The sequence below is a fragment of the Coregonus clupeaformis genome, unplaced genomic scaffold, assembly GCF_020615455.1.
Source record: "Coregonus clupeaformis isolate EN_2021a unplaced genomic scaffold, ASM2061545v1 scaf0166, whole genome shotgun sequence".
NCBI classification, from domain to species: Eukaryota; Metazoa; Chordata; class Actinopteri; order Salmoniformes; family Salmonidae; genus Coregonus; species Coregonus clupeaformis.
The window spans coordinates 232,501-246,242 of NW_025533621.1; the positions used below are offsets into that span (position 1 = coordinate 232,501).

The 13,742-nt window shown below is 48.8% G+C and overlaps 1 protein-coding gene across 1 annotated transcript in view; it reads left to right on the plus strand.

Annotated features, from left to right (window-relative positions):
- Window positions 1–13,742, plus strand: part of LOC121581836 (methyl-CpG-binding domain protein 2-like) — a 102,230-nt gene that overhangs the window by 54,178 nt on the left and 34,310 nt on the right. The window contains exons 4-5 of the mRNA XM_045213885.1: window positions 8,268–8,358; window positions 8,708–8,885. Coding sequence (XP_045069820.1) covers window positions 8,268–8,358; window positions 8,708–8,885 — 269 coding nt within the window. The remainder of the gene's footprint in view (window positions 1–8,267; window positions 8,359–8,707; window positions 8,886–13,742) is intronic.

The window sequence follows — 13,742 nt, forward strand, 5'->3', positions numbered from 1 at the left end:
CTGCCTACTCAGCAACTTCTCTTCCCATGACACCCACCCCCTTTCCTCGTTGCTGGGGAGATCATTCTGTCCCCCTACACACACACACACACACACACACACACACACACACACACACACACACACACACACACACACACACACACACACACACACACACACACACACACACACACACACACACACACACAGTTGTTGTTAGGTTTGAACTTTTTGAGCTTGGGCTATGTTAAGTAGTGTCACCACTGTCCTGCCACAGCACAACACCATTCCCTTATCACGACAACACTTCAGGCTCTCTACAGAGTGGCTGTTTCACTGACAACAGCAGACTACAGAGTCAAAGTGCTCCCTTCCCCGTACCGGCTCTATCTGTGGTCTGAGGACAGTGAGGGACATTTAGCCTAGCTGCTCTATCTGTGGTCTGAGGACAGTGAGGGACATTTAGCCTCTGTTAGGCTGTCTGTGTGAGGCTGAGGCTGGCTGGCTGGCAGATAATGTGACTTTAAGATGTGCTGCCTAATGAGGCTGTGAAGAAAATGGAGTGTCAGGATGATCACACACATTTATACATGTGATGAGGAGGAGGGTGGAGGAGGAGGGCGGAGGAGGAGGAGGGGGAATTAACTTTTATTTGGATTTTGACATTTTCATCTCCCACCAATGACTTCCCTTAGGACCTCCTCCTCTTCCTCCTCACCTCTCTTTCCTCCTACCCCTAGTGATGACTTCCCTGAAGGCCTCTGCGCTCCTCCTCACCTCTCTTTCCTCCTACCCCTAGTGATGACTTCCCTGAAGGCCTCCGTGCTCCTCCTCACATCTCTCTCCTCCTACCCCTAGTGATGACTTCCCTGAAGGCCTCCGCGCTCCTCCTCACCTCTCTTTCCTCCTACCCCTAGTGATGACTTCCCTGAAGGCCTCCGCGCTCCTCCTCACATCTCTCTCCTCCTACCCCTAGTGATGACTTCCCTGAAGGCCTCCGTGCTCCTCCTCACCTCTCTTTCCTCCTACCCCTAGTGATGACTTCCCTGAAGGCCTCCGCGCTCCTCCTCACCTCTCTTTCCTCCTACCCCTAGTGATGACTTCCCTGAAGGCCTCCGCGCTCCTCCTCACATCTCTCTCCTCCTACCCCTAGTGATGACTTCCCTGAAGGCCTCCGTGCTCCTCCTCACCTCTCTTTCCTCCTACCCCTAGTGATGACTTCCCTGAAGGCCTCCGCGCTCCTCCTCACATCACTCTCCTCCTACCCCTAGTGATGACTTCCCTGAAGGCCTCCGTGCTCCTCCTCACCTCTCTTTCCTCCTACCCCTAGTGATGACTTCCCTGAAGGCCTCCGCGCTCCTCCTCACATCTCTCTCCTCCTACCCCTAGTGATGACTTCCCTGAAGGCCTCCGTGCTCCTCCTCACCTCTCTTTCCTCCTACCCCTAGTGATGACTTCCCTGAAGGCCTCCGCGCTCCTCCTCACATCTCTCTCCTCCTACCCCTAGTGATGACTTCCTGAAGGCCTCCGTGCTCCTCCTCACCTCTCTTTCCTCCTACCCCTAGTGATGACTTCCCTGAAGGCCTCCGCGCTCCTCCTCACATCTCTCTCCTCCTACCCCTAGTGATGACTTCCTGAAGGCCTCCGTGCTCCTCCTCACCTCTCTTTCCTCCTACCCCTAGTGATGACTTCCCTGAAGGCCTCCGCGCTCCTCCTCACATCTCTCTCCTCCTACCCCTAGTGATGACTTCCTGAAGGCCTCCGTGCTCCTCCTCACCTCTCTTTCCTCCTACCCCTAGTGATGACTTCCCTGAAGGCCTCCGCGCTCCTCCTCACATCTCTCTCCTCCTACCCCTAGTGATGACTTCCCTGAAGGCCTCCGCGCTCCTCCTCACATCACTCTCCTCCTACCCCTAGTGATGACTTCCCTGAAGGCCTCCGCGCTCCTCCTCACCTCTCTTTCCTCCTACCCCTAGTGATGACTTCCCTGAAGGCCTCCGCGCTCCTCCTCACATCACTCCTCCTACCCCTAGTGATGACTTCCCTGAAGGCCTCCGTCCTCCTCACCTCTTCCTCCTACCCCTAGTGATGACTTCCCTGAAGGCCTCCGCGCTCCTCCTCACCTCTCTTTCCTCCTACCCCTAGTGATGACTTCCCTGAAGGCCTCCCCGCTCCTCTCCCCTGGAATAAGAGATGAACTATGGATGACTCACCTTATCAAGCAGCTAACATTTGATCCAGTGCTTTAGAAAGACCCCTCCCCCCTCCTTTTCACTAAAGCTCAGACACACCGGTAGTATTGTCAAACGTTTGCCTGCCGACGGTACTTAGCACCTCTGAACAGAGTATCAGCAGTCATTCTCTTTTGTGTTCACACAGCAAAGACCTTGGAAGTCGTCAGCCACTCAGCCAGAAGGTGGCAGTAGCGTTGTTTGGCATATTGCTTATGGTCTAGATTCCAAGCTAACTGCGCTAATGTTGCTATTTTGTAGAAAGCCATTGTTAACCTCTGAAGGATCGGACCCGTTATTTCAAATTTTTGCCTAAAATGACATACCCAAATCTAACTGCCTGTAGCTACCATTTGAAAGGAAACACTTTGAAGTTTGTGGAAATGTCAAATTAATGTAGGAGAATATAACACATTAGATCTGGTAAAAGATAATACAAACAAAAAAACCTGCGTTTTCTATTTTTCTTTGAAATGTAATAGAAAGGCCACAATATATTATTGCAGTTTAGGCGCAATTTAGATTCAGCAGTGTGTGTGCAAAGTTTCAGATTGATCCAGTGAAGCATTGCAATACTGGACTATTTTGTATCAAGTCTGCCCAAATGTGCTGAATTGGTCAATTGATACATTTTCAAGTACATAACTATAGAGAACATACAAAAATGATATGGTAATAGAAAATGTAAGTTTACACACTCCCAGGAATGTCATACATGATGGATCATTAGCTTATACACTAACTTTCACACATCTAGATGGCGGGGCGGGGTGGGTGTGGAGCCAGAGACAGCAGGGGTTCAAACTGTAGAACCCAGTTCCCACATTTGAATATAAAAATTATTTTATCAAACAAAACAATGCTACATTTTATCTCTGGGACCCTCAGGATGACAAATTTAGAGCAAGATTACTGAATGTAAGTACATTATTTACCTTCAGAGGTGAATGTATCAAACCAGTTGCCGTGCTAAGTTTTTTGTTGTTGTGCACTCTCTTCAAACAATAGCATGGTATTTTTTCACTGTAATAGCTACTGTAAATTGGACAGTGCAGTTAGATTAACAAGAATTTAAGCTTTCTGCCCATATAAGACATGTATATGTCCTGGAAAGTTTGCTGTTACTTACAACAGTCATGCTAATCACATTAGCGCACGTTAGCTCAACCGTCCCGTATACGGGACACCGATCCCGTAGAGGTTAATACCAGCCAGTTGGTCACAGCTAGATAACTACCTAGCAAGATGATGAAGAAACAATTAAATTCACTCTCCATAATCCCATACTGCCAGTGCCAGCCCATAGCCAAATATTTAGCTAACGTTAGCATATATGTTAGCTAGCACAACATAGCTATCTAGCTAGCTAAGGACAATGCACTAACTCAGCAGCTAACACAGGCATCTGTTTAATGGAAACTAGCTAATCCATTGTGACGTAATTATAATGTCAATACTAGCTACAGTGGTTAGCTAGCTTGGAGGCAGTATTTAGTGTTGTTAGCATTGCGTCTGTGCACTTAACTAGCTACCATCCCATAGCCTACATTGCATATGAAGTGTGACAGGCTCATCCGTGGATGTACAGAGAAAATAACCTATATATTTTTTTTATTTTGTGTTGGTTCCCCTACGTGGGGGGGTTTGGGCTCTCTGATTGGACACTGACGAGCGTTGCGACTCTACAAGTAGAAACGGAAGGTTCGTCGCTACCGGTTCTGCACGCAGCAGGTACCGCTTCTGTTCTAGCAAGAGAAGGAACGGCCTTCCACTGTGATGAGTTCCTATCGGCCATCTATCGGCAGTGAGATTCTCTGTGTGTTTCATGCTTAAAGGCCAGAGAGAAAGAGATTCCTGCTCTTTCATCTGCTGCTGCTGTTGCTGGCATACACATAAATACACATCACATACTTAACCTTGATGTTAAGTGATGTCAAATACTAGATGCCCATTGAATCTCCACAATTGATTTCTAACTGGAAGCCTTTGAGTGTATGGCAGCATGTATTGCAGTACTTTTATACCACTTATTCTCATTGAGATCAAATCTATTTAACAAGAGAGACCTGTTCAATATGTACTGTACTTCACCTAAGTGGCAGCAGGTTGTGTTCTTAAAATGACTTGAAGCAGTGTAGCTGTACCAATGTTTTTGCTCCTTTCCGCCACTGCAGATATAGCTAGGCCCCTCCCTTTAGCTCTCTCAGAGATAGCTAGGCCCCTCCCTTTAGCTCTCTCAGAGATAGCTAGGCCCCTCCCTTTAGCTCTCTCAGAGATAGCTAGGCCCCTCCCTTTAGCTCTCTCAGAGATAGCTAAGCCCCTCCCTTTAGCTCTCTCAGAGATAGCTAGGCCCCTCCCTTTAGCTCTCTCAGAGATAGCTAGGCCCCTCCCTTTAGCTCTCTCAGAGATAGCTAGGCCCCTCCCTTTAGCTCTCTCAGAGATAGCTAGGCCCCTCCCTTTAGCTCTCTCAGAGATAGCTAGGCCCCTCTCTTTAGCTCTCTCAGAGATAGCTAGGCTCCTCCCATTAGCTCTCTCAGAGATAGCTAGGCCCCTCTCTGAATGGGCCTATTTCTGACCTGGATACTAGCCAGCAGAGTAACTTTGTTGGAACAGAAGTCACAGGAAGGTCAAGAAGATCATCAAGGACCTCAGCCACCCGAGCCACGGCCTGTTCACCACGCTACCACCTAGAAGGCGGAGACAGTACAGGTGCATCAAAGCTGGGACCGAGAGACTGAAAGAAGCTGTTTATCTCCAGGCCATCAGACTGTTAAACAGTCACTATATATTTATATTCCGGACTCTGACATTGCTTGTTCTGATATTTCTTAATTTCTTTATTTTTACTTCTGGATTATGTGTGTATTGTTTTGTATTGCTAGGCATTATTACTGCATTGTTGGAGCTAGAAACACAAACATTTCACAGCACCTGGGATAACATCTGCAAATCTGTGTACGCCACCAATAAACTTTGATTTGATTTGAGTTAATTGGCTCCTAAATGTTTTCAAGAAGTGGAGAAAAGAGGAATGGATTTGTATTGAAGTGAGGAAGATGCTGCAGTGCCTCTCTAGGATTAGTTTAGGACTAAGTAATGAAGATGGGGGATGGGTGGTTGATCTGCTGCCATCATGGCCTCATGAAGGGGAGCCATCCCCTGCCAAGCCAGTCTCCCCCAGCCACACTGATATGGCTGATGAGTGTCTCTGTGTCTTTTTCGGTTGGTTGTCTCGTCTAGCTTTGAAGGCCTTGCTGTCCTGCTATTTATTCTCTCTTCAACACTGTTGTTGTTGATGCGCTAGGATTTATACCCCAAGCCTGAATTAACTCCTGGATCCTCCTCTGCTCCCCATCTAACTGTTCCATCCCTCTGTTTCCTCTCCTCTTCTCCTCTTATCACCCCTCTGTTTCCTCTCCTCTTCTCATCACCCCTCTGTTTCCTCTCCTCCTCTCCTCACCCCTCTGTTTCCTCACCTCCTCTCCTCTTCTCATCACCCCTCTGTTTCCTCTCCTCCTCTCCTCACCCCTCTGTTTCCTCTCCTCCTCTCCCTCACCCCTCTGTTTCCTCTCCTCCTCTCCTCACCCCTCTGTTTCCTCTCCTCCTCTCCTCACCCCTCTGTTTCCTCTCCTCCTCTCCTCCTCTCATCACCCCTCTGTTTCCTCTCCTCCTCTCCTCTTCTCATCACCCCTCTGTTTCTCTCTCCTCTCCTCACCCCTCTGTTTCCTCTCCTCCTCTCCTCACCCCTCTGTTTCTCTCCTCCTCTCCTCCTCTCATCACCCCTCTGTTTCCTCTCCTCCTCTCCTCTTCTCATCACCCCTCTGTTTCCTCTCCTCCTCTCCTCACCCCCTCTGTTTCCTCTCCTCCTCTCCTCACCCCTCTGTTTTCCTCTCCTCCTCTCCTCACCCCTCTGTTTCCTCTCCTCCTCTCCTCACCCCTCTGTTTCCTCTCCTCCTCTCCTCCTCTCATCACCCCTCTGTTTCCTCTCCTCCTCTCCTCTTCTCATCACCCCTCTGTTTCCTCTCCTCCTCTCCTCACCCCTCTGTTTCCTCTCCTCCTCTCCTCACCCCTCTGTTTCCTCTCCTCCTCTCATCACCCCTCTGTTTCCTCTCCTCCTCTCCTCTTACATTTACATTTACATTTTAGTCATTTAGCAGACGCTCTTATCCAGAGCGACTTACAGGAGCAATTAGGGTTATGTGCCTTGCTCAAGGGCACATCGACAAATGTTCACCTAGTCGGCTCAGGGATTAGAACCAGTGACCTTTCGGTTACTGGCACAACGCCCTTAACCACTAAGCTACCTGCCTCTTCTCATCACCCCTCTGTTTCCTCACCTCCTCTCCTCTCATCACCCCTCTGTTTCCTCTCCTCCTCTCCTCTTCTCATCACCCCTCTGTTTCCTCTCCTCCTCTCCTCCCCTCCTCTCATCACCCCTCTGTCTCCTCTCCTCTCCTCTTCTCATCACCCCTCTGTTTCCTCTCCTCCCCTCCTCTCCTCTTCTCATCACCCCTCTGTTTCCTCTCCTCTTCTCATCACCCCTCTGTTTCCTCTCCTCCTCTCCTCTTCTCATCACCCCTCTGTTTCCTCTCCTCTCATCACCCCTCTGGTTCCTCTCCTCTTCTCATCACCCCTCTGTTTCCTCTCCTCCCCTCCTCTCCTCTTCTCATCACCCCTCTGTTTCCTCTCCTCTTCTCATCACCCCTCTGTTTCCTCTCCTCCTCTCCTCTTCTCATCACCCCTCTGTTTCCTCTCCTCTCATCACCCCTCTGGTTCCTCTCCTCTTCTCAACACCCCTCTGTGTCCTCTCCTCCTCTCATCACCCCTCTGTTTCCTCTCCTCCTCTCCTCTTCTCATCACCCCTCTGTTTCCTCTCCTCTCATCACCCCTCTGTTTCCTCTCCTCTTCTCATCACCCCTCTGTTTCCTCTCCTCTTCTCATCACCCCTCTGTTTCCTCTCCTCCTCTCATCACCCCTCTGTTTCCTCTCCTCCTCTCCTCTTCTCATCACCCCTCTGTTTCCTCTCCTCTTCTCATCACCCCTCTGTTTCCTCTCCTCCTCTCGTCACCCCTCTGTTTCCTCTCCTCCTCTCCTCCTCTCATCACCCCTCTGTTTCCTCTCCTCCTCTCCTCTTCTCATCACCCCTCTGTTTCCTCTCCTCCTCTCCTCCTCTCATCACCCCTCTGTTTCCTCTCCTCCTCTCCTCTTCTCATCACCCCTCTGTTTCCTCTCCTCCTCTCCTCTTCTCATCACCCCTCTGTTTCCTCTCCTCTTCTCATCACCCCTCTGTTTCCTCTCCTCTCATCACCCCTCTGTTTCCTCTCCTCCTCTCATCACCCCTCTGTTTCCTCTCCTCCTCTCCTCTTCTTATCACCCCTCTGTTTCCTCTCCTCCTCTCATCACCCCTCTGTTTCCTCTCCTCCTCTCCTCTTCTCATCACCCCTCTGTTTCCTCTCCTCCTCTCCTCTTCTCATCACCCCTCTGTTTCCTCTCCTCTCATCACCCCTCTGGTTCCTCTCCTCTTCTCAACACCCCTCTGTTTCCTCTCCTCCTCTCATCACCCCTCTGTTTCCTCTTCTCCTCTCCTCTTCTCATCACCCCTCTGTTTCCTCTCCTCTCATCACCCCTCTGTTTCCTCTCCTCTTCTCATCACCCCTCTGTTTCCTCTCCTCTTCTCATCACCCCTCTGTTTCCTCTCCTCCTCTCATCACCCCTCTGTTTCCTCTCCTCCTCTCCTCTTCTCATCACCCCTCTGTTTCCTCTCCTCTTCTCATCACCCCTCTGTTTCCTCTCCTCCTCTCATCACCCCTCTGTTTCCTCTCCTCCTCTCATCACCCCTCTGTTTCCTCTCCTCCTCTCCTCTTCTCATCACCCCTCTGTTTCCTCTCCTCCTCTCCTCTCATCACCCCTCTGTTTCCTCTCCTCTCATCACCCCTCTGTTTCCTCTCCTCCTCTCATCACCCCTCTGTTTCCTCTCCTCCTCTCCTCTTCTCATCACCCCTCTGTTTCCTCTCCTCCTCTCCTCTTCTCATCACCCCTCTGTTGTGTTTGCAGCTGTTCTGGGAGAAGCGGTTGAAGGGCCTGAGGGTGTCAGACATCACAGAAGAGGTGCTCAGGACCATGGAGCTTCCCAAAGGTTTAACAAGTAGGAGCACAGCCTGCATGCTCTCTGTTTATGTCTCTGATGTTAATAATAGTAATATAATCATTCATGTTATATTATCTTACAATTATAATGGTATTTTATCCATTATTTGTTATATCTAGTCACATATTTACTATGAATTAAATACACTGTACCGTGAGATAGAACACATCAAAGTAAACAATGAGGTATGTGAGGCTGTCTGTCTGTCTGTCTGTCTGTCTGTCTGCCTGCCTGCCTGCCTGCCTGCCTGCCTGCCTGACTGACTGCCTGCCCGACCAGAAGGGGTTGGTGGGTCTGACTATGGTTATGGTCCTGACCGTGTTCCTGCGGTGTTGTCCCGTACCAGGTGTGGGTCCAGACACGTCAGACGAGACGCTCCTCTCTGCTATCTCCAGCGCCCTCCACATGAGCTCCTCCCCCATCACGGGACAGACGACCTCGGCCGCAGAGAAGAACCCTGCTGTCTGGCTCAACACGTCACAGCCCCTCTGCAAAGCCTTCATAGTCACAGACCAGGACATCCGGTAAGACGTGTGTGTCTGTCTGTGTCACCGACCAGGATACACAGTAAAATGTCAGTCCTGTGTGTGCATGCGTGTGTGTGTGTGTGTGTGTGTGAGAGAGAGAGAGCGAGAGAGACAGACAGAGACAGAGCGAGAGACTGAGTGTGAGAGTGTGTATGTGTGTGAGTGTGTGTGAGAGCAGGTAGATGTGCGGTACGTCAATGTGCTCTGAAGTCACTAAACAAAGCGATGGCACCTGCTCAGTGTACTTTCTTCCCAGGCAGTACTTTTTCACATTTCTACTGTGGACAAGTATTTTTATTATTTTCACCACGTGTGCATACATAACCACCATCCAATGTGCACTAGACGTCTTCACGTGTCCAAAATGTTGGACCCGTTCCGAAATGGATCCAACCCGATAGGCATAAATTCTTTAAAAAAAAAAATTTTTTTTACTGAGACACGTTCTGAAAAGGATAACCAGACCCAAACAGACCAGTGCTGGTCTGCGCATGTTCTGAGGACGCGGCTAGGGATGCCGTTTGGGCCGGCAGCATTGCGAGGGTTAACACGCTTAAATGTTTTACTCACGTCGGCCACAGAGAACGAGAGCCCACAGTCCTTGGGAGCGGGCTGCGTCGGTGGCACTGTGTTATCCTCAAAGCGGGCGAAGAAGGTGTTTAGCTTGTCGGGAGCAAGACGTCGGTGTCTGGGACTTGGCTGGTTTTCCCTTTGTAATCTGTGATTGTCTGTAGACCCTGCCACATACGTCTCGTGTCTGAGCCGTTGAATTGCGACTCCACTTTGTCTCTATACTGATGTTTTGCCAGTTTAATTGCCTTGCGGAGTGAGTAGCAACACTGTCTGTATTCTGCCATATTCCCAGTCACCTTGCCATGGTTGAATGTGGTGGTTCGCGCTTTCAGTTTTGCGCGAATGCTGCCATCTATCCACTATTTTTGGTTTGAATAGTCACAGTGGGAACAACATCCCCTATACACTTCCTGATTAACTCAGTCACTGTGTCCGTGTATACGTCAATGTTATTCTCAGAGGCAACCCGGAACATATCCCAGTCCGCGTGATCAAAACAACCTTGAAGCATGGATTCCGATTGGTCAGACCAGCGTTGAATAGACCTTAGCACAGGTACTTCCTGTTTGAGTTTCTGCCTATAGGAAGGGAGGAGCAAAATGGAGTCGTGATCTGATTTGCCGAAGGGGGAGTAACAATGGTAGACCATTGGATTCCGATTGGTCAGTCCAGCGTTGAATAGACCTTAGCACAGGTACTTCCATTTTTGCAGAGCGAGTACTACAGGCAATGTGTTGATAGAACTTTGGTAGCGTTTTCCTCAAATGTGCTTTGTTAAAATCCCCAGCTACAATAAATGCGGCCACAGCATATGTGGTTTTCAGTTTGCATAAAGTCCAGTGTAGTTCCTTGAGGGCCGTCGTGGTGTCGGCTTGAGGGGGAATATACACGGCTGGGACGATGACCAAAGATAATTATCTTGGGAGGAAATACGGTCGGCATTTGATTGGTATTCTAGGTCGGGTGAAGAAAAAGGACTTGAGTTCCTGTACGTTACCACAATCACACCTTGAGTAGTTAATCATGAAACATACACCACCGCCTTTCTTCTTCCAGGAGAGTTCTTTATTCCTGTCTGTGCGATGTACTGAGAACCCAGCTGGCTGTATATCCCGAGAGGGCCATGATTCTGTGAAAAAAAACAAAAAAACGAAATACTGTAAAGTTGCTTAGGAGCTAGAAACAGAGCTGCCATGTCTGTCGGCGCCATCTTACTCAAGTCATTGTTTATAGGGAAAATACGAACAGGCTATTATATTGTTGCATTAAATTACATGCTTGCATCTCGTCCTTTTGATGGTTTGAGTGCCTGGCCTACCGGGAATTCTACTATACTGCGACAAACGCAACATTACTTAATTTGGCTAAAGAAAATGGCTCAACAGAAAAACATATTTTTGCATATTTAAAGAACTGGTTTAAACCTTCACAAATGTTTTGAATAGGCCTATATTGCAGCAATTACCAACAAAGGCAAGTGCCTACCGTAAGCAAATGACAGCAATAGGCTAATGCTATTTCTTTTACAGCAGGAAACTAAATACACATCACAAAATTAAAGACAGTTCAAACTTAATTTAGCTAACTAAAATGTCTCAACAAAATGAAACAAAACACTTTTTTCAAGAACTGGTTAACAAAAGATAATAAATACGAAAATAAATAATAAAAAGATAGAAAATTGCATCAAACCTGAATAGCGAGATTCACACGGTCCATGTGGCCGTGCCAACGTTCTTCTCATGATTCACACGGTCCATTTGGCCGTGCCAACGTTCTTCTCATGATTCACACGGTCCATGTGGCCGTGCCAACGTTCTTCTCATGATTCACACGGTCCATTTGGCCGTGCCAACGTTCTTCTCATGATTCACACGGTCCATTTGGCCGGCTAACGTTCTTCTCATGATTCACACGGTCCATTTGGCCGTGCTAACGTTTCTTCTCATGATTCACACGGTCCATGTGGCCGTGCCAACGCTTCTTCTCGTGATTCACACGGTCCATTTGGCCGCCAACGTTTCTTCTCATGATTCACACGGTCCATGTGGCCGTGCCAACGTTCTTCTCATGATTCACACGGTCCATTTGGCCGTGCCAACGTTCTTCTCATGATTCACACGGTCCATGTGGCCGTGCCAACGTTCTTCTCATGATTCACACGGTCCATTTGGCCGTGCCAACGTTCTTCTCATGATTCACACGGTCCATTTGGCCGTGCCAACGTTTCTTCTCATGATTCACACGGTCCATTTGGCGTGCCAACGTTCTTCTCGCATGATTCACACGGTCCATGTGGCCGTGCCAACGTTTCTTCTCATGATTCACACGGTCCACGTGGCGTGCCAACGTTCTTCTCATGATTCACACGGTCCATGTGGCCGTGCCAACGTTCTTCTCATGATTCACACGGTCCATGTGGCCGTGCCAACGTTCTTCTCATGATTCACACGGTCCATTTGGCCGTGCCAACGTTCTTCTCATGATTCACACGGTCCATGTGGCCGTGCCAACGTTCTTCTCATGATTCACACGGTCCATGTGGCCGTGCCAACGTTCTTCTCATGATTCACACGGTCCATTTGGCCGTGCCAACGTTCTTCTCATGATTCCACGGTCCATTTGGCCGTGCCAACGTTTCTTCTCATGATTCACACGGTCCATTTGGCCGTGCCAACGTTTCTTCTCATGATTCACACGGTCCATGTGGCCGTGCCAACGCTTCTTCTCATGATTCACACGGTCCACGTGGCGTGCCAACGTTCTTCTCATGATTCACACGGTCCATTTGGCCGTGCCAACGTTCTTCTCGCGATTCACACGGTCCATGTGGCCGTGCCAACGCTTTCTTCTCGTGATTCACACGGTCCATGTGGCGTGCTAACGTTCTTCTCATGATTCACACGGTCCATGTGGCCGTGCCAACGTTCTTCTCATGATTCACACGGTCCATGTGGCCGTGCCAACGTTTCTTCTCGCGATTCACACGGTCCATGTGGCCGTGCCAACGTTCTTCTCATGATTCACACGGTCCATTTGGCCGTGCTAACGTTTCTTCTCATGATTCACACGGTCCATGTGGCCGTGCCAACGTTCTTCTCGCGATTCACCACGGTCCATGTGGCCGTGCCAACGTTCTTCTCATGATTCACACGGTCCATTTGGCCGTGCCAACGTTCTTCTCATGATTCACACGGTCCATTTGGCCGTGCCAACGTTCTTCTCATGATTCACACGGTCCATTTGGCCGTGCCAACGTTCTTCTCATGATTCACACGGTCCATTTGGCCGTGCCAACGTTTCTTCTCGATTCACACGGTCCATTTGGCCGTGCCAACGTTCTTCTCATGATTCACACGGTCCATTTGGCCGTGCCAACGTTCTTCTCATGATTCACACGGTCCATTTGGCCGTGCCAACGTTCTTCTCATCTTTGTCCACTACAATGTTAAAACTTTGTCCGCGAGGACGTTCCCCCTGTAGGCTTCTTTTCACTATACTCTTTCTTCTCTAATTATGTTTTACTTCAGTGAAAAAGGCCTCCATCTTCTCAATCAACAGTAGCCTGGACAAGGCTCCTTTCACTTGCTGTCTTTCTCCTCAGCAGCAGGCACACGTGAGGTGAGCAGCCGGAACCAGTTTCAGCTGGACTTTACTGTAAGCTATACGTTTTATTGAGTTGCAACTGGCTGACACAGATATCAAGCTTGCACTGTTCTCATTACCCCACACAAATTAAATGAACAGAGGACAGTTCTCATTACCCCACACAAATTAAATGAACAGAGGACGGTTCCAGTCGGTAAATACATTTTAATTGCACATACCTGAGACCCATTGTATCAGACCCGACCCGACATCCTGGGTTGGAACTCAGAATTTCTGGTCTTTTGGACCTGTGAAGTCCTCTAATGTAGAGAATGTTCCTCCTCTTAGCTGGGATATTGAGCAGTCCATCACAGGATTCTGCGATCACAATTTTTTTTTCCAACAGAACAATTCCCTGCATATTATGCGAGGGCCATTCACCCCACTATTTCTGCATAAAACAGTCAAATCATGGCAATATTATCATATAAAACTGACCTATCACGCAGTACAGAAAGAGGGCTCGCAATTTCAACCAATTACCGCACATTTCCCGCATAATATGGTTCAATCAAGCCACACGTCAACAAACTTCCCTCGTCAGCGCAAATGTGGACAAAATCATTTTGCCATGCAAAATGTAAGAATTGCAGCAGCAAAATGAAGCATTTTTGCCTGAGAATTTCACAAACA